The sequence below is a fragment of the Mizuhopecten yessoensis genome, unplaced genomic scaffold (assembly GCF_002113885.1).
Source record: "Mizuhopecten yessoensis strain PY_sf001 unplaced genomic scaffold, ASM211388v2 scaffold716359, whole genome shotgun sequence".
Taxonomy (NCBI): domain Eukaryota; kingdom Metazoa; phylum Mollusca; class Bivalvia; order Pectinida; family Pectinidae; genus Mizuhopecten; species Mizuhopecten yessoensis.
Window position 1 is genome coordinate 294,635 of NW_018480077.1, and position 22,085 is coordinate 316,719.

The following is a 22,085-nucleotide window of genomic DNA, read 5'->3' on the forward strand; positions in this document are numbered from 1 at the left end:
CACACCCCCACACCCCCCACACCCCACCAGAGGGGTCCAATAGGGGAAACATAGCTAATTCTTCAAAATCCTCCTTTTGCTGTAGGAATGACAGGTTTTGTCCAATTACATATAAGTACAAGCCCTGACTACATGTAACCATGTCATGCATGGTCAACTTCAATTTTGCTAACATTTCCAGGTGAGCCATACAGGCCCTCTGGGCCTCTTGTTTAGTAAAGATGTGAAAATAGAAAATAATAGAAAGGTAAAAACACTTAACATGGGAATTTTTCAGGTCCGTCTAGTCGATGGAAAATATGTCTGACACTGACGCATGCAAACCAATATTCCGCATAATAATCGCACAACGAAAACAGCAAATAACATACAGAAACTGTATGACGAAACACCACAAAGACTGACCACTCGGACACTACAATTACAGAGTACGATACAAACGAAACGAACGCACACAAAACGTAACCTTACTACGGTAATACGGACGATACTAGAACGGACGACGCAAGTTACGGACGTGCTAAACAGTACGTTGGACAATCGGGTCAATATTACAAAATGTCCAATACTCAATATTCTAATTAAGATCAGAACAAAACACCTTGAAATATGTCCCTGCTAGAATTACTTTAATAGTTCATTTTGATTTTTGCAGTCAGGAGGAGCACGCGATGAGAATGCAGCTGGAACGCCTACAAAAAGACAAAGCTAGGTATTCAATGGAAGCTGAAGCAAACGAACAGGTAAACCAGTAATCATCCCAGTTCTTACTAACCAGTAATCATCCCAGTTCTTACTAAACTCTCTCAAATCTCACTTGACTCTGGTGTGGTACCGAAAGACTGGTGCGCAGTCCAAATTGTCCCAATATTGGAAAATGGACTGAGACAAACAGCTTCTAATTACCGGCCACAGTGTCCCTGGCATGTGTCATCTGCAATTTATTAGAACACATTTTTCATAACAACAGTCTGTCCTGTTTGGACCAATTTAAACATTATCATTGAATTTCAACATGGTTTTAGATCCAAACACTTCACAGGAACCCAATTAATGCTAACAGTTGATGAAATCTGTCGTAACTTAGAAAATAAAACACAATCAGATTTAGTACTGCTTGATATTTCTAAAGCATTTGATAAAGGCCCCATAACAGGCTCTTGTCCGAGCTACATTTTTATGAAATAAGGAATAGCACACTCTCCTAAATAAGATCATTTTTAGAATCTCGAAACAAACTTGTATTACTTAACGGAGAAAAATCAGACAAGGCCCCCATGCTATCTGGGTAATGTCACACAATTTGTCACGTGCTATATACGACTATAAGATGTACGTCATGTATGCGATAACAAGCCCTCCCCAGGAAAAATGAGTAAGGCAGAGTAAGAATTTCTAAATTGAAGCAATAAATAAAAATATAAGTGGAAAAATGTATCCTGCGCCTAGCCCTCTCCCCTATTGTACTAACAACTTTGAAAGTGGTATTGATGACGTCGGGTGTTACATAATTTATTCCTGTTGGTCAATAATGATATACCTTAAAAAGTCTTATATATATATATATATATATATATATATATATATTGATTTACGTACATGTGGCATTACTTTAAAATATGACCAAAATGAGCTGGCACTGAAGAAATTAATGAAATACTAAAATCAAGCTGGTCGTTCAACGGAAATTTGATAACAGGTGTGCGTCAATCGGGAACCCTTGGCACTTTCGGTGAACGAGAAAGTGCCGATGGTTTCCGATTGACGTTAGTCTCGTTCAACCAGACGATAGATCACTTGTAATTCAAGAGTCTGGTTAAACACAGTACTTTAAAATTACCATCACCAGAGGGCAGTGTTTTTACTTACGTTTCCGGACGTTATGTCAACGCCATTAAATATTTCAATGAATAATGAAATTAATGAAAAAAACTTACCTATACATGCATTCCTGAAGTACCCGTGTATTCCCTATTATCGAGATTCCCTATTATCGAGAACAATAAAAGAAAATGTGTCAAATCTCCAGAATAATGCCATATAAATCATAACTGAGCACAAAGCCAACAAAGCTGACTGAAGTTGGAAAAAGCATGCAAAGCAAGTGAGATTTTACCTGTACACCATTCAAAACACCCACAAGTTCTCACTCAGGTAATCTGGCTTGACTTGTATCAATAGCCTGAAGCTTGACAGCTTCATGAATTATTGTAAAATATCCAATGAAAATACATGAAATCATTCTTTTTGAAGCATTTTCTTCCATTTTTCTCGTTAATAGTGTAATCATGAATACTTCAGGAATGCATGTACAGGTAATTTTTTCATGAATTAAAATATTCAATAAAAACTTTGCGCCACTCAAATTCTGACTTCAAAAGTTGAAAAGGGTATGTCAACCTTTGACCAATTAACTCATTTACCAGAGTTCTGATAAGCCTCGTTATGATGTCACAAAACGAAAGCACTGGGTTTGACCAGACTCTCTGTTCTCGGCGCAAGAAGAGTCTGGTCGAACGAGACTAAATTGACGTGTGCGTATGACGTCATAGTCAATGGCAATCGTGGGTAGTAGTACTACGATGCGGGAGGAAAATATGATAGACATGTATATCGTTGTCATTATGTGTCAGTTAGAGATACAATAGTCATTATACGAGATGTAATACAATAAGAAATGAGAAATGTAAATAAACAAAGCGAATAACTACCAAATGGTTCGTACTTATCTAAAACCAAATTCGAATTTCGTGAAAGTAAATGTTTTGTTAACCTGTCGAAAATCAGTCAGTACTGTCAGAGTCGATGAGAGATTAAGTTCCATAGATAATCTTGAATGGCTCTGACGAAATAAAACCTATCTGTTATATGCATTGATCGTTCTGTTCGAGTATGATATATCGACTTTGTCTGGATGTGTAGCAGGGCTGATGCTTTATTTTAAACTTGTTTATTTTAGTATGAAGGAAAGAGAAGATTTTCTGAGTCGGACAGTCACAATGAACACTTCCGGCGGCACAGGTAACAATCGGGATTATACTTGTCCTAGTTAAATCTGTCAAAATGTTCAATACAGATAATACTTATATAAGCATAGTAACTAGGGCGTTCTGAGTATATTTCACACCTCTTAACATTTTAACACACATGTGTTAACCATTTTACTTGAAAATATAATGTTTACATGATGTGTACACAATGTAAACATTTACATTTTCTCTTAATTGCCACATTACAAACCTTCGTCAGACATGCAGTGAAAACTAATTATGGCGTCATAACAATTTGGACATTATAGCCATGAGTTTGAGATGGATACCCAGTTGTTGTTCCATTTATTGAAACTCAAACTTAAATTTAAAGAAGAAATTAAAAGCTTACATATATATACATGTACATTGTCAAAATTAACGGATACATATAAGTATTAAACTGCATTCTGTTCAGAGTTAAAGTCCTGTAATATTTCTTAACAGTATTGCGGTAAATGTGTATAACGCGCTAACGGACGGTATAAAGTATAAAGTTTACTAGCGTTTTCTTCCGTCCATTTGCAGAGGATAGAAAGTGAAGGTTCGTCTGGTAAACTGATTCATGACGATTTCAAACAGTTTCAAATCTTAATTACCTTGTTAAAACTTATCAACAGTTAGAAATAGTTCACTATTAAACGATTACTCGTTTTGATAATTCATTTAATCATGGAAGAATGGAGGTTTTTTTTATAAGTTCCGCTCCCAATATCTTTAATCTTATGTATGTGGAACTACTGTCTGACCTGTTGTGATCGAGATACTATGACATACTTTCAACAGTTTCTCGTCGCATTTGCCAAACATAGCGGGAAAGAGAAGTTTTCATTCAAGAGAAGTGCTCCAAAGTGCGCCCAAAAGTCACCGTCAACTGAAAATGGAATCGGTAGCACAGGCACAAGCTTCGCAGTGTTCCATCCAAGAGGTTTCGAAAGACTCAACGGGTCACGTGACGAAACTTCCGAAAATTCAAAAAGATGGTAACATGAATTAAATCATATAATTGAAATATTGACCTCAGAAAAATAGCAGAAAGAACCTTTAGTTGTGCTCTTAAAAAAAAGAGGCATTGTTCAATATAGTTAAAATTTTAACATCGGCTACCCCAACAAAAGTTAGCGTAACAGGTTAGGCGCCAGGACGGATTTAAAATATATTTATTTCTCTAACATCTATAGTAAAGAGGTTTACGACTCGGACAATTGTGAACTGATAGTTTTAATTTTGAAACAAGAAATCAACAGCCAAGCAGACCGCTTGAAGACGACTTTTACACATGTCATAACGTCTCGTCAGCGTACTCCTTTGTTAACTTTGTTGAGGGGATATATTGTTTTATAAATGACAGTAGTGATTGCTTTGAGCTTGATGTGTCTTTTTTACGATGCAATCTTATTGATTCATAATAAGTTATAACATGAGACACAATGGCGGTTTGATTGTTGTCATACTGAAATTATTATGTGATAATAGAAAACAAAGTACTTCATTATTTTAAATATTTTGTTGTTTCTCTCTGTTGCAGTTGACAAACATCGAGATCGGAGAAAATCTATGCCAGCAGGTTCGTTTTCCTGAACCAGAACCAGAGATATCAATTCAGATCTACGAATCGTCTAACACTATACTATATCTATAAACGATGCCCTAAGAGTAACCATGATTTTTTCATATGACAGGTTAAAAGATCTCTTTCTGCTCACGGGTGTAGGATAGGGAATTTTCACCCTTGTTTTTTTTTTTAATTGGTGAAAAACCCTCGACACCAATTTGAAAATAAGCCGGGGGTTAGATTTCCATATCCGACACTTCTGAGCATTCAAACTACCAGAATAAGGTCAGAAACCACAAAAAGTCGTCCTGCTTTCTGCTTTGCAGTTTTGGAATGTTCCCGATGTCGTGACGTCATCTCAATGTTTTCCCATTGTAAGGTCACGCACTTGAACTAGGTTGTTAGATAGAAATTCTTACACTCCTTTTCTTATCCATGACAGTCCTGTCATATATGCAAAGGAATGAGAGAAAAACGTTTCTATAAACGAAACAAGTTCTGTGTACCTTACTTATTAGGCGATAACTCGATTCCAAAGAAAATTTAAAAAAATGTTATTTTGTTACAAGACCTCCAAAATAAAAGCGGTCTTTACGTGGTATATGACATGTGCAAGTATTTAATGAAATGAAATGAATACTGTCGAGTTAACGCCCCTAAATATGTTTATTAATGTAAAGTATGAACAGTCTGACTTCAGAGTAAAACATACATGTACTTAGCACCAACTAAGGAGGAATGGATCTCTGAACATTTATTTTCAGTTTTTGAGAAACTATTTATTATTTGTTTTGCAGACAGTGTTTATGCGAGTATAGAGCGACGACATCATGGCGATAAACGGAAGAAGAAACAACATGCAGGTAATTATTTCAAATGTTCCATATTTTGAACCAATATGATTTTTAACCGAATTTTGTTTATCGTTGTAATATGCATGTGAATTTCGTCGAAAGTCAATCATAAAATGTACAAATATGCAAAATGAGTTATAGATTGTGTCTCTATGCTAAGCCAGTGGAACTTAAGTTCCAGCAAAGCCGCCTCAATGTATTGGGTGATATTGAGGCCAGGCCAAAGTGTGCCGAACGTCCATTAACTTAAGTCATTCCATTGGAAAGCATTATTGTAGTTTAAGGGGGGAAATCTTAACTTACAGAAATCCGAAATTAAATGAATTTCTTAAGCAAAAAGATAAGTTAGTGGATTTCATGAAAGTCCTGAACGTTTTTGAAACTGGGCCAAGTACATGTATATGAAATAAACATATCAGATGTCTGTCATTACACACATGTGTTTGTTATGTTCTTTGTTGCTATCTCTCTGTTTAGGGCCAATGATTGTTGTAACAGACTGTGCCTGCAGTCCCGAGGCCGATATTATTCTATCAATGGATGATCATAATGATCAAGATGGACATGACGCCAAAGCAAGCTACCATTATCTGGATGGGTTACAACACGGGGGTAGTAAGAAAAGTGTCGATTCGGTTGCCAGAGGGAGCCACCATTACATGGATCATGACGCCAGAGGGAGCCACCAACATCTAGATCAGTTACATCACGTAGGTGGTAGGAGAGGGAGCCACCATTACACGGATCACCATGATCACGATACAGAGGAACTGACGACACTATACGATATGGCCATACAGACGGTGGCTTCTGCTAATGAATTCGCCTTCACTCAAGTTCAGGATGTCCACAAGCGCGCCATGCCAAACTGGAAGGTAAGATGACAGCATAGTGGTGTAGGAGATCATGCCGTATTTATATCTCCCATGTACCGTTCCTTCGAACTCGGGAAATGTAAAATGTGGTCTTGTTACTGTATATAAGAAGTTTAGAACTCATGGGCTCGAAAGTAGCTAGACTCGTATTTTTCATCACACAAAATCATATGATTCCTTAATAATATCATATTGTGCGTATGTTGTGTATGCGTTATAATGCACTACGACAAAGAAGGCATGTCAAAACATCTTTGTATGTAATATGATTAAATCATCGACATCCAATATTTCATTTTTTTTGTTCGAGACACAAAGAGAATGGAGAATTGGACGATAATCATTTGAAGTGGCTTCAGACTTGTAATTTTCATAAATTTGAAAATGAACTGTAATTTTTTCAGGACGAAACTAAAATTCCGGATGCAAAACAAATGGATTTATCATCTCTACAGGAACTTGAGACATTGTTAAAGGATGCTCGCCAGTATAATACAAGGTAGGGACAATATTCGCCGGTAAACTGAAATGGTACAATATTCACTTGAAATGAAAAACGGCATTTGATTTGTCAATCGGATAATTTACGACCATATACTCATGTTATACCGTTGTTTTCAATGGTCACCATCTCCGTCGGGCGACAAACATTAACTGGAAACCTTCTGGCAATTTTCTTCAAAGCTTGAATTTGACATTACAACAATGTAACAGTGTGACGACAATGACCGCACAGTGTCTGATTGGAAAACGTTCACGTGTTATATTTAAAGACTGTTCAGCGGAATTTGTCAATATTTACTGGTTCATACAAAGTATGTGTGTGATTTATCAGTAACATGACAATGTATCATACTAATAGTATACATTTTGTGAAGAATCCAGGCGTGAATTTATTTGTTGATTGTATGGGAACCTGACAACAGTCGGTAGATTCTATTACAGCCTCGTTATTTGACATGTCGTCAGAAACTGAGGAAAGGTGGATGCGAGACGCGTGAAACTGATAGCGTTTGAAGTGAGTGATCTTGCGACGGAGCACAGGTTCGTTCCAAATGTCTGAAATGTTTATGTGTGCTGTGACTCATATCAGTAGGTCTGTAACATATGTGTCAGTAGGTCTATAGAATATGTGTATTTCAGACATTTGTAACGAACCCCTGTTGATCAGTGCAGTGTAACAGACGATATTTCTGATAAATTGCATGAGCGTTAAAATTGTTTCCATTGCCGGCATTGGTGATTTCAACCGATGTACATTTTGTACGATATTGCAGACCTTGGTCTTGTCTTCGTTGTAATAAAAGTGTTGTTTTTTTTTTTGTTTTTTTTTTTTATTTTGCACATAAATTTACAATGACATTATCAAATCTCACAATGCCCAGCGATATTTCAGCAGCCGTCATGTTTATTTATATTGGATATTGAAGTTCCGGTCAGTGTTGTATCAATACGCTAAGAAATGTGTCTCGTGATGCATGGTAATTAAAGTCCGATCAACGACACAGCTTTCAAAGAGGTTATATAGTGACAATGCCATGTGAATGTAAATATAAGTCATTTGATCAACATAGCGACAGAAATATTTAACAAATTACATAGCATGATTTGGTTTACATGAAACCCAGGTTAGGAATAAATGATATGTTACAATCAAACCGTGTAAATATAACCATGTAAATGGTTTAATATTCACATTTCTCCTTTTTCTAAGTTTTCTACAAATTATCTTTAAGGATGAACACCTCTGAGATGTCAAAAAATTCCTGTAATAAACTTTTTTTCTTATATTAATTTTTGGAAAAAGGAGTTAATGGCATAGTAGAAAATGCCAAAAAATATATATGTCCGTGTGCTCGTTTTTGTGCTATGATCGGTCAAAGATACCAATTTAACACAATATGTGATTTTAGGTGAATTTTCGGGTTTTGACCATTTGGAGAACAAATTCATTCAATTTCTTCCAAGTGTGTTATCAGATATGTATGAATGTTTGTAGAATTGATAAAAATATTTTTTTCTTTGAAATTATGGAAGTAAAATTTCTTAATCTTATTCACTTTACTCAGAAATGCGATTCTAGTTACCCCTACCCCTTATTTTTTGATGAAAAAAATGCACATTTTTCACCATTTTTTGCAGATTAAACGCTTGATATAAAAATAATCCTGTATTAAACTTTTTTTAGTATTCAATGAATCAAAAGAAAATGTGATTCTCTTTCTAAAACAGCCACAAAAATTGGGGGTCGGTGTGCTTCTTTTTTTGGCCCATTATTATTTGTGTTATTTTTCACCTTTTTCGGGGTCAAAAATCAAAAGTGCTTCAGTTGCCCTATTATGTAAAAAAAATAAAATATACCAATAATATATAACTTTCCACTTTCTTGCATAATATTTTAATCATATTGAACATTATAAAGTTGTACAGCAAAATTGAACCTGCTACAATTAAAAATGGTGATACAATGACAATTTAAGTGATCAATCTAGTGTCAAAAAAGGTGAAATGTTGGCCCTTTGTGAAGCGCAAGAAATTCACATAAATACACTTTTTCAAAATGGCCGCCGAATTGGTCATTTTTTAAGAATTCTTGTAAAAAATGTTCTACACACAACAGACATCTAGTTTTTACATGTTTTTCAGATGTGTGTTTGCTATTATACCTATCAGAATTTGTTAAATATTACAAAAACCCGTTACACCAGATCAAAACGAGACTTGAACGTGACTGAAACCTCAGAAGAGTACATCCTTAAGACACAGATTTTCAATCTTCACCACTGATGAGTCCTAAAATGACTTATTGACCATTTAGTACAGTACAGTGTGTTCTTTTTTGGCATTCTGCATCAATTTGCCAAAATACAAAATCTATGCTTCCTCTTTTTGTATTTCTGATAACATATTTTTTAATCTGTGCCACGTGCGCTTGGTTTTCAGGAAGCAAAAGGAGTCGGACTATGGTCTACACACGGCGGAGAACCGGCAGCAGAGGCGCAGGCTTCAGTTCCTAGAGGAAATTCTCCAGGCGTTAAGTGACAACCATGGCGCCAAGTTTGATCCTATGGAGATGCTACAGTGTGGCTACCTCAGATTGTCAAAGTCCAACGTCGAACGACTCGAGCATATGGTCCGTGAGTCTGGTGTCGATCCTGGTATCCATGCACACAGTGACGTCTTAAATGAAGACATCTGGAACGAGCTGCGGGAACTACGTCAGAAAGAAGCCTTGGAGAGGGAACAACTTGAGAAAGAAGTCGCCGGAAGAAAGAGCAGACACAGTGCTAGGAGAGGTAGTGTGAACAGATACCGTGAAGAGAAATAACACTGGTCATAACATCCTCACTTCTGAAGTGTTGACCTGAAACATCAAAACAGTCCCCGGATGATGTCACTATTCCTGTTATTTGAGCCACTGGTTAATTTTTGTTTTCTTCGAGTGCTGATACTGATCAAAATGTCGTAAAACCCACATGAGAAAAAAAAAAAAAAAAATGAAGAAAAAATCTCCGTATTGTTGGTCTTCTTCTTTAATGTTCCTTTGAACAGTTAACAAAAATCCCTGATGTTTTATCCGGCTATTGAAAAAAACATACTCGATAAAGTCGAAAGCATGAAGGGATTGTGTCCTCTGAAATGAAAACATTCAAGAACGTAACAAAGCAGGCGTTGTTAGTGTTAATTACGGAACACTTTTCACAGCATGAACAGGTCATTTAAATAACAATAGTTGTGATGGTTATAGTATACTAAGCCAACTAGCCTGCGCTTACATAGTCATAAGATCGCGTCACAATAAATTATCATGAAATGTTTCGGCGATGCGTATTTTTAGTAGAATTTTTAAAGACTTGCTTTTCTGACAACGGAGATTTGTTTGTATGGATTATTTTTCCAAATATACCTATCAATCTTAAGTAAATACTTAGAAATAGTAAAGGATCACAAGACATAATATTCATGATATATAAATGATAATATTGATGATGAAACATGGAAAAAAATATATGAATGTCCTTTTAAAACCACCACCAACTCCAGACTACAGTGGCTACAGTACAGAATAAACCGCAGAATCCTGACTACAAACACATTTTTATTCAAAATTGGCAAATCACACAATTACCTTTGCACTTTCTGTAAAAATCACCCTGAAAACGAATATTATACCTAAAAACCTTACAAACAAGAATTCATTTATGGTAAACATACATATAAACATACAAAGTTTTATATATAGAAACATCAGAATACTACTTTTTAAAAATACATATATGAAACTTAATGCCTAGATATAGACCTTAATCTGACAAGTCTCAAAAAACGTATGAAATTTGAATTAAAAACACAGAAGATCTTTGCGTCTAAACAGAATAAATTAATAAATAAGGATGAGTTAAACCATCAAATAGATAACTGGATATGACTCAGTATGACATATTTGTTATATTATTAGTAATATAGTCATTTACTGACCCTCTTCAGAACCATAGAGGGTCAGTAACTGACTATATAACGAATTTATCGCATCGAGGACCCTTTTTGCTTAAAATGAAAATGATGTAGTGCATAACCAAACAATATGAATATTTAAAAAATTTGATCAACTTTGATAAATTAAAATGAAATAAATTATTATCTAACTAAAACATAACATGTTTAAGTTTTTTGTCCTTGGAACAAGATATCACACAGACCGTTAACATTTCAGGTACCCGTATTTGTTGTTTTAGTTTTGAAGCGGTGAGCAATGGGCGGCCATATTGCCCTATAATGGAATCCTACTGACCCTCTATAGAAATCTAGAGGGTCACCACGTGACAGCTCTAAACCAATGGTTTTTGGATATTTTTGTCCGAGCTGCGATATGTTCACATATTCATTCTATACAGATATACATTAATAAATATACTGTACTTTTTCGTCTCGTCACTGTAATAATAATAATCAAATTAATCATACATTTTAATTCACCAGGCTTCACTTAAAAATTACCTAGGATCTCTCCCCATTGTATTGTATTTGCATCAGTGTATATGCCTTTATGTGTGTACATGGCTTTGGCAATGTTTTTAATATCTGCTTATGATATCAGATGAAAATGATGACATAGGATAATGATGGCTAAGGAGGAGGAGGATGTAAGACAATGATGCTGATGCTGCTGCTGCTGCTGATGATGATGATGATGGATGATGATGATGATGTTTGTGATGATGATGTCTTGTGATAATGTTAAGAATAATGTCATATGATGTTGATGATGATGATTATGATGATGATGATGATGATGATGATGATGATGATGATGATGATGATGATGATGATGATGATGATAATGTTGATGATGTCATATGATGTCAGATTATAGTGTTAAGAATGATGTCTTATAAACTAGTATATAAGTGATTATATTTGAAATGCTTGACGGGGATAACAAACAAGGGCATCAAAATGTTTACTTTTGTTCATTGTTAGGAAAATATTTAGTCGGCTGGAAGCACGCGTTTTAGATGTTTAAACTTACATAAACATGAACAGATTAATTGTCACAGAGATAAGACTCGTACCAACCGAGTTAGGTTTGATGTCACTGGGAATGTAGAGAGCTTAGCGTTGTCACTGTGTGTATGCTATCACTAGACTGGCGACCAACCCCTTTTAAGTTTTTATGAAGAATTTCTCGACTGCATTTTATTACTAGCTTATCTCCCCCTAGTTTAGAATCAGACATCCAAGTGATCAAAATTAATAGAGTAATTTTTTTCTTAATTATTTAATATTCTAGAGACGGTGGCCAGTCTATGCTATCACACACAGTTCGTATTTTGTAAAACGTATTGACTTACAGTTCGCAAAATTAAGGTATGGCTGCAGGCCTTCTGATCTTAATGGGGTTGTCTAACGCGTTGGCTGTTGGCGTGCAAATTAACCTACAGAACTTTCAGGAGCAAGTGTTGATCTTGAAAAGTGTTTTGGAACGTGTGGACCATGATTACGGAAGTCTACGCAAGCAAGACATTCAGTAGACATTCCGCTGCATTTGTTTATTAATTGAAATGACATATAACAAGTATACGCAATGTCCGCATGTTCAGCCAAATTATTTAGATCATCGAATGGTGGAACGAGGGAAATACATGTGAAGGTCATAGCTTGACAAAGGGACCAGTCGGTCTTGAAACGTTGCGAAACGTTGAATACGTACATTGTTTGTGTAGAAAGTCAAACTTTGATATTACATGTCGATTGTAATTTCCCTGAAAATTGCACTACTTTTTCACCAGTGATTGGAGCGAGATTTTTCACCTTTAATATTTAGAAAGTATAAATGAAGACATCAACAGACGAAGAAATGTAGGATTTCTTCTCCTTAATAAGTAATATTAAGTTATATATCGCTCTGTAGAATTGAGTGGGGCAAACAAAAAGGTACGTAATCTCGAACGGCAAAATAGAGCGTTGTGGAAAATTGTTGCCTGGAGCTTGAAATAGGCACATGTATTGGTGATGTCATGTGGATGGCTATCTTACCATACTTAAATATATAGTCTATGTATTGATATGTTTAAGGAATAATAAGGATTATTTCTAGGGATTATATGGTAGATACAGAAAAAGCTGTGTGTACTTTGCATAAATCCGCGAAGCAATTTATGTACAAAAGTGCACACAGACATTTATATGTACCGTTTTACCCAAGAAGTAATCATGTTTATCTCTTACAATTTAGTTTCAAAAGACAGACAACATTTTCAGTTCTGAACATATTCATATTTATTGTTTTCTGATAAAAACAAACTAATTTTGCAGTTTCTGTGCAGTAGTTTTATCGCCAACCAACTTCAACCAATCAGAAGTGAGAATTGCAAATACCGCACCAAATATAACTTTTCGTCAATCATTAAGGGAATAGACAAAACTAAATGATATGCTCACAAACATGTCATATAATGATTACGAATGTGTCTAAGACCTAGTGTACCATTGTAAGTTAACTGTCGATTGAGATAATACATTTTCCTTTCTTATCTTAAAGAAGGAGATGATTTATTTTCTAATGTTGAAGTTTTTCTTCAAACTAAAGCGACTATAGAGATTAAAACAAATAAAATAATAACAGCACATTGATAACGTATATGCAACTTATCAGTTCGTTAACAATGTTTAACGTTTCGCCATGATGGCAGCATACTTTAAGTAGCCAGTTCTATTAAATCATTGTCTACAATAGAGTTATCGATCCTGTTCAAGTTAACATCAGTCCATCTGGCATTGTGTCATTTGATGAACAATGGGCGTTTTCTATGGACAATCAATAGAACGCTATGAAAGATAAACAGATACAAATGGGTCGACACATTGTTTTCATAAGACATGTCAGCTCTTACTTTCGATTTAAACACCACAGTGGGCAATATATTATGGAAGCTAAACCTGGCCATACATTTGCAATGCATCATACACAGGATGAGGGAAAACAAAGAGACAAAATTTGAATAAGAAATTTTCGAAAAATTGAAAGTAAACAGACTTTGCAACCAGGAAAAGGGTGGTGAAGCCAAACTTTTATAATTTAAAATTAAGACACTTTCTGTATGTAGATATTTCATGAAGACATGGTAGAAACACGTCTTTGGGTTAACATAAGTTACATTTTGAAGAAGCAATAATTCACATGGGTTTTTATCCAGTAAATAAGCCCAGGCCGTAGAAATCGATATCACTTATTTTACTTTTGCTTCTTTTCCTCATATCCAATCGCTTTACGCCCGCCGAATTTCCATACACTATTTGGCATTATCGACGTTTTCAGATGATATTAACTGTAAAAGAACTCACATCATTTGTCGATGGTACTATTAACTAATTCATTGTAAATGTGGCGACTGTAGAAACACACTCCTTTAATTATTTTAGTAAAATTATGGTTTGATAACCAAAATGATTGGATCTTAAGACGAAGATTATGAGTTATACAGTAGATGTTTCAAACTAGCTTGATATATGGTGGTCAATATTCGAGATTATTGGTTTACAATGCTTTGTCGTTTTGTAACAAAAAATAACAGAGATTAAGTGTTTTCATCATGATATTCGTACATGTGATCACTGCTCTACTACGGTATGCCTATGCTCAAGGTAAGTGCTGTGCGTAATATTTTGGTGTTGTTACTCTAAGGATATGTACCTAATTAACTCGCTCCAAAAGTGTTTAGGTATTTTTATGTAAATCTTGTTAAAGAAACGTGTGGGGGATTAAATGAATAATTTCTGTTTAGCTTATACCTTAAAAACAAAGGAAAATAAAAAGGTTTAATTGAAGAAGAAGAACAAGAGGTGTACTTCGTATTCAGCATTGATGAAAGTAAGGGAAATGTATAAAAACTAAAAGAAAAGATTTGCATGGAGATTTTTTAGGGCTCAAGGAGAATAAGACTATGTGCTCTTAAGTGTCAACATCTTCTGATTCATCAACGACAATCGTCATATTAATTTAGGAGAGTAAATACGATTGGACAAATCTTTTTTATCCAGTAAATAGCCCAGGCCGTATTAATCGACACCGATATCTTATATAAATCATTTCTCGTTCGTTACTTGGATTAAGGAAAATATTACATTTTAAATCAACAAATAAGCACGTAGCAAGTCAAAACTTGTGTACTTATATTAAGTTATGAATGTTTAACTAGTGTAGATTATGGGGTTTTGCATTGGTTTTATTTTTGACTTTCTTAAAAATCGTAAATGTGTTGCACTACAGATCTATAATGTACAATGGTAAAATGTAAAAATGTCGGTATTGTGCCATGGTAACGATGGTTATTGACGACGATTGACACACTGCAGATCACAACACACTAGCAAAATTATTGAAACATGGTAAACAATGTTTAGATTCCATCACTGGTATGTTCAATAGTAAAATACATCTTTAACATAGCACACAAGTGCCAAATTGGACCTAGTTACAATGCGAACTCCTGTTGGAGACTTTGCTAGCGTTTCAACCTAGGCTCCCGGCGTCTGGGGCAGAGTTTTAATACTATTCTTTGAAGAAGTCACATTGCCCTATAAATAGCAAACGCTACCAAATATAAGCTGACAAAAAATGAAAGCAGTAATCACAATGTCAAATTTCAATAAGAGAACAAATGATATCGAGAACCAAACCTGAGGAACCGGAAGTAAAATCAGGCACTCCGGAATGGTACATCGTAAGTGAGTTACCTGCACCACATGTGGCACGAGTCATTTTGTCAAGAGATAAAACAAATAAAACAAGAAGAAGAAAAAAAAAGGAAAACTAATTGATGCTTCCTACTACATGTAGGACATGCATATAAAGTGATTCTATTACAACTTATTGGCTATTTGTAAGTACAAAAGCCTGGTTATGGCAGACATCTTATCAGTTGCCATAATTTAAATGGTTCAAATTAATTGAAGCAACAGCTTATGCACTATGGTTTGTGCAAAATTGAAATTAGACATTGGTTTGATTTATTTTGTTTCAGGACATGAATGTAAAGGGAAATTCATTGCCATCTCGTTTATCCATCCTAAAATTATCACGAAACCTCACTATGTCGAAGTCTTAGTGGTATCTCTACATGTTTGGATAATAAAAAGCAATCGACAGTCTTAAGGACCCCTGACCCATCGCACTATGTTTTTGTACATGTTATATAAACAGGTATCTTCCCCTTTATTTCGTTTTGGATATTACTGTAGCATGTTCAGTTAACATCAAAAGTAACTGGAAAATGAGTTTTGAAAAGTTGTATTTTCATTTTCTTCCATTCTTTAAGTTTTCTTTCATCAATGAATGAAGCAATTTATTCAGAATGAAATAAATAGAGTTGAACCTGATTTATTCGGCAACCTTCGTGATGAGATAAAGTGGTATGTTTGTAAGACTGCTGAGCCGACCACATCATTGGCTAAATAAAGAGACAATACAGTATGACTAGATAGACAAGACTGTACTCATTTTTATCATTTTTTTTGTGTTTTTATTGCAACAGTAGCATGTGTATGATTATGTATTTCTCACCTACTTGGTGACATGAAACGAGAGAGATTCCTAATTTGGGTTTTCTTTTATTCGGAAACATATTTCCTTTCATATTTTTTTCCGTAATTTAACATCATAACGCATGTCATGAGGTTTTTTTTCCTGTAAACTAGGGAGTGGAGCAGGGAACAGCTGTCCATCAAGTTATACGGTCCACCCTGACTACCCAAACCTGTGTATATATGTGAACAGCAATTCATATTCGGAATGGCAGCACGCGACGTGTCCTGATGGGGGCAGTCTAGCCCTACCTTACAACAGGCTAATACACGAGTACATCATTTCATTCCTGGATCTGTAAGTTATATCTGGGAAAACTCCTGTGGTCATTCATTCAATATATATCGAAACATTGATCTTGGTCAGTAAATTAAGTATTTATAAAAATCCACTGTTTAAACGGCATTTACTAAAAAAATATTTGATATTAAGGATAATTGAGTATTTTTTAACATTTACTTCTAATTTTGTTATTAAAATTATTACTATGTCATTTACTAAATTACCTTCACTGTTTCGGGTAAATTGATATAGGCTAATAATTATTATAGAAAAATCCTTGTTTGAAAAGTTCGCTCTGGGTAACATACTATTTCCTTTCATTTTATATTTGAATAAAGTTCATACCAATGACCATTTGGGAACATTATTCCAGCATATATATAATATACTGATAAGTATATAAAAATGTAATCATGGTAAACCTAGTTAGGTTCATGGTATTGACATACAGCTAGTTTCTGTACTGATATACTTTGTGCATGTTTATATGTAATTTTAGAGATTTTCGCAATACTGATTTATCGTAGTTCTAAAGTGAAAATATCCAGTTCGAATATAGGTTTTTCCTTTCTTAAATATGTGAATTAACTGTTTACTATGGCAAGTCAACTTAACATTCATTCAAAGAGCTATGTCGATCCTGTATTTCATCAAACTGTATCAGATACCTTGTAAATATGATATCTGATGTATCATGAAAGAAATCCAATATACAATAGTCTGTGATACAAGAGAGATCTTTTATGTTATACAAGAGATCTTATATAATATATATTATAGACTGCATGATATGTCTAATATAGAAATGAAATTAGATATCTCAAAAAAAAAGAGAAAAAAAACATTTAAGTCAATATTTTAGAAACTTTTTGTGTCTTGTATGTTATATAAGACATTTTATCGAATTATATATATTAAAGATATCTGATATGATATACAAGATATCACATACATTTTATAAGATGTCTTAGATAAATAAAATTTCGATACTAAATAAGTTACAGAAAATGAGATTTCGTGGCGTTAAAATGGGAAACTATTTTCTCCCCTGTTTTGCCTTGCTGTCGTTAGGGCCGTCATAACATAGGCTGCTATTTCATGCCCTTTCGTGGTGGGCTGAGACTTTATGGCGACCGGATCACGTGTGGTTGACAGCAAGCCTACTGCAGTTTCGAGTACTAAATGTAGGTCGACATTGCTCCTTGGATACATTCTAAGTAAGCTTACCATAGAAAAAAACACAGTTTAACCACAAAGTTAGTCTGTTTTTTGTTTTGCTGACTGGAATAGTGCCCAACCGCTTGACTTGATATCGATAGAGTAATGCATTTGAAAAACAGAAGTTAAGGAAATCAACACATTGCATGGAATTAAATGATACACATTTTGTTCACAGACGTAAAAATTAGACTTACTATTTACTTCATAATAGTTTTATTCAAAAGATGTTTCGGGTTCAAATAGTAGAAAAGCAAAATACTAGAATATCGACACAAAAGCACAAAAATATTCAGCTCAAAGTCAATACGAAAAGAAAATAACAGGAAGCGAACACAATTTAAAATAAAAGACAAGATCATCCCAAACAAAACAATATTAAAAAGGTCCTTCATTTCCTGTACAATGTACCATATGCCGCAAATAAAGTCATCATATTATTTCTTGAGTCTACTACTTAATACTGTCTATTACTTAAGTCTTAAGTTCACTTCTTTTCCCCATTCTGTGTCTACAAATTACTAGGTTTATACATGTCATTAATCAGAATTACAATTCATTTCAAATTGACAGAGCCGAGACATACTATTTTGGATTAAACATAAATACAAGCAACGGTGTACTACAATGGGAGGACGGTGAGATGTTATTAGAAAGGTTTGAAGTCTGGGCACATCTCGTGAATGTTTCTGAAGGATGCGCTTACTACTTTAACAATGGTAGCCAGTGGGAATGGGACATAACAGTCTGCAACGAATCCAAACTGTCTATCTGCCAATACGTTATACCTAATATATGTAAGATTCTTCTGTGAAATATAGTAAAATTTAGAAATGTAATATAAGAGGTTTTCCATTAACTATAAGAAAATGTACTGCAATATTGCGTGTTTCTAGCTCATTATATGGTTAAGATAAAAAATATTGTTCCAGTTATCAAGCCGTTTTAAATATGTACAACTTTCTAGAAAAAATACGATACAATTGTAATAAATACTTTACTATTGTCAGTTCTTAAATAGCAAACTTTGCACAAGATATTCGGCATATTAAGTGTTGTATTTTGTAATTCTTATGCAACACATGTGTTTTAAGGAAATAAATACGAGTCATTATCTAGCAATTTAGTGAAAATATATTTCATAGCAGGTGTTTGTAAGTTTGAAGGGACACGTGATATGAATGTATGTCAAGTAAGCCATTTTGATTTTACGTTATATAAGATTGATGAACATTTTCAGGAAACCATATCCAGTAAAAGAATTGGTTAATAACCGTTTCATTAAAAATGAGAGAAACTAATTCATACTGAGTATTTGTTAATTGCTGTGATATTTTAATATTATGAGGAAGCTGAAAAGTATAACATCATGAAACTGTTAATGGTGTTGTCATATCCTAAAGGAACCAAATTCAAATAAAATAAATAAAAATATTCATTCCATTCAAATTTGCCACTTTCAAATAAAAAAAAAAATGAAAATATAAATTCATTTTAATTTTATAATTCCAATTAGAATTTCGATAGAATAGTGATGAATATAAAAAGACTCAATAATGAAATTGCATTCATGAATAAGTTTCTCTGAAATTCAATGGACATTACAAACAAGATAAAGATGTAAAGCAATATTGAAAACATATAGTAATGTTGATGGTTCTGACTTTCGCAATAATTATACGGGGATTGAACTGATTGTTTTAACATTCATGTCGGTATGGATGCAAATCTGGTACTTATCGAATTAACAAGAACTTCATGTTACATACTGAAGTAAATGTTTATGCCTCCATTAATGCTTCACTATTCCGTCCAAATCTTTTCATTTTATCTCCACAGATACCAGTGATCTACATACAAAAATCCCTATAATGTGATATTGAAGTTCCCATGTATTCGGGGCAAACGAAATTCTTATTAAAGTCTCACGTCATTTAATTGTTTGCTTCTAACATCTGACAATAGTCTCGCATGATGCAAGACCGTTGAAGATGCGCCAAATGACGCTGATCTTATTTCGTTTATAGCCATATAAAAGCATTTTCTTCTTGTATTTTGTACAAAGTAAATGTAAATATATACAATGTACTTTTTACAGCTCCGAACGTTTGGCTTCTTGATGGCGTATTTGAGGGACGAGTGGAGATATACCATGCTAACAGATGGGGCACTGTGACCCATACCAATCCACCTTCCTCACTGGGCGTGGTCATCTGCAACATGCTAAATCTCGCGTAAGTTAAAATGACAACCACTTCCTTGGGAACATTCATATGTAACATGTTAAATAACACGTGAGTTTAACACGCACATATACTTCCAATCACTTTCCTGGGCGCAGTCAAATGTAACATGCTTGATATCATGCGAGTTAAATGTACACATATGGACCCAACCACTTCCCTGGGCACGGTCATCTGTAAAATATGTTACACATAACAACATACATGTATATGGATCTACAATACCTGCGTTTGTTTCTCTTGAATCGTTCAAGAAATATACCAATACTCTACGATTTGGTAGTGAAATAATATTATTCATCATTTCTCCAAATATTCGGTAGAGGAAACAGCAGTACCACATGATGGAAATCAGAAAACCCTTGTGATGCAAAAACAGAACATTTCTTAACAATTGTTATCGAATATACCAACATACCATGATCAGGTATCATACACGTATCTTCTTTACATAAGACATGTCTATCGCGAGCGAAACCCTTGGATTTCAAAATGCGTAAAAAGGAAATCAATAAAACCTTCCATTTAAGCCATCAGTTCATCATAATCATCATGCAGCAATTGCTGCATGTATATTTGATATACACGCTTTTTCAAATATATATATATACAATGCGTTACTAACGTCAACCCAAAATTTGATTGAATAGATAAAAATTTTTTTTTTTTTTTTTAGTGTTACAGATTACTTTATTAATTATTATTATTAATATTATAATTATTATTATTATATGATTACTATATTTATTGAGAAGCGTTATTTGGAATCTTTCTCACAATTATCTAATAACCATTTATTTTACAATTTCGCAGTCGTAAGATTTATCAAGAACATTTATTCATTTCCGTAGCTCTATCAACACATCCTGTGTGCTTAGTTTCGCTTTCTCTTTGGGAATGTTAATACTGCCTTTATTTGCTTTGTGATATTCCAACGGGTCCGATTTGTTTGCTTGTGTGATGAAGCCGTGATATATATACATTTTGATATTATTTACCTATCTAGTATACAAATCATTTTCACAGTTTTACATATGAATGTAACGTATCCCTTATTCTTTAAATAATTATATCTCTTCAAAAATAGTTTTGTAGATTACAACGTCAGTTCTGCTATTTCTGACGGTACTGGACCCGTATGGCTGGATGGTGTTGACTGCACAGTCTTGCTATCCACAGTTAACCTATGCGCAGTATTTGAAAACGTCCCATGGGGACATGCAAGTGCCTCTCACACAACAGATGCCAAAGTGCGATGTCAAGGTAGGAAGAGGGTGATTTACGTATGAATTCTTATATCAAGTACCTTTTGGCTTCACGTCTCAGTAGTAAATGAATAACATCAACTGAATTAAAGTAGAACTGCAATTGTAAACGGCAGCAAAAGCAACACAAGCTATCATATAAGAAGACAACTCAAAATTCATCACAGGTTTAATGACAGTCGATTCGGATAGGATTTCTGAAGCAAATAAAAATAAGATTGATACGTAAAAAGCTGGTCATATTGTACCTCCAGTCAGTTTTTTACAAAATGAAGACTAGAAATATGTATATCTGTTATAACGCTCGTGAACTGGAACCCGTTTGAATCTCGATCAATTTCTTCGAAACGGCGTCGACCTTACGGGCTGTTAAGGTATAGGAAACACTGCGGTAGTTATATTTCCCAATATTTCTTCAGTAAAGCTCACCATCCCCCCCCCCCCCCCCCACAACAACAACAACAACAACAACAACAACAACAGCAACAACGATTTGGAGTGTTATCCCTTCAATATTAAAAACAACACAAAAGACGTTGTTACTGTCTTAGAGCTTCTTCCCTTTGCTTGATATTCATTTTCGATTTTAATACGTAGCTACAATTCTTTGATAGTAACAAGTGTTTTATACGTCATAAGTCAATGTGCACGGAAAAAACATGAAAAATTAAAATGGGTTA

The 22,085-nt window shown here is 34.4% G+C and overlaps 1 protein-coding gene across 1 annotated transcript in view; it reads left to right on the forward strand.

Annotated features, from left to right (window-relative positions):
* LOC110443729 overlaps positions 1-9,818 on the forward strand; it is a 12,088-nt gene extending 2,270 nt beyond the window's left edge. The window contains exons 2-9 of the mRNA XM_021488107.1: positions 656-743; positions 2,960-3,021; positions 3,816-4,012; positions 4,558-4,596; positions 5,382-5,447; positions 5,916-6,313; positions 6,718-6,812; positions 9,257-9,818. Coding sequence (XP_021343782.1) covers positions 656-743; positions 2,960-3,021; positions 3,816-4,012; positions 4,558-4,596; positions 5,382-5,447; positions 5,916-6,313; positions 6,718-6,812; positions 9,257-9,641 — 1,330 coding nt within the window. The 3' untranslated portion in view covers positions 9,642-9,818. The remainder of the gene's footprint in view (positions 1-655; positions 744-2,959; positions 3,022-3,815; positions 4,013-4,557; positions 4,597-5,381; positions 5,448-5,915; positions 6,314-6,717; positions 6,813-9,256) is intronic.
* Positions 9,819-22,085: the final 12,267 nt, after the last annotated feature.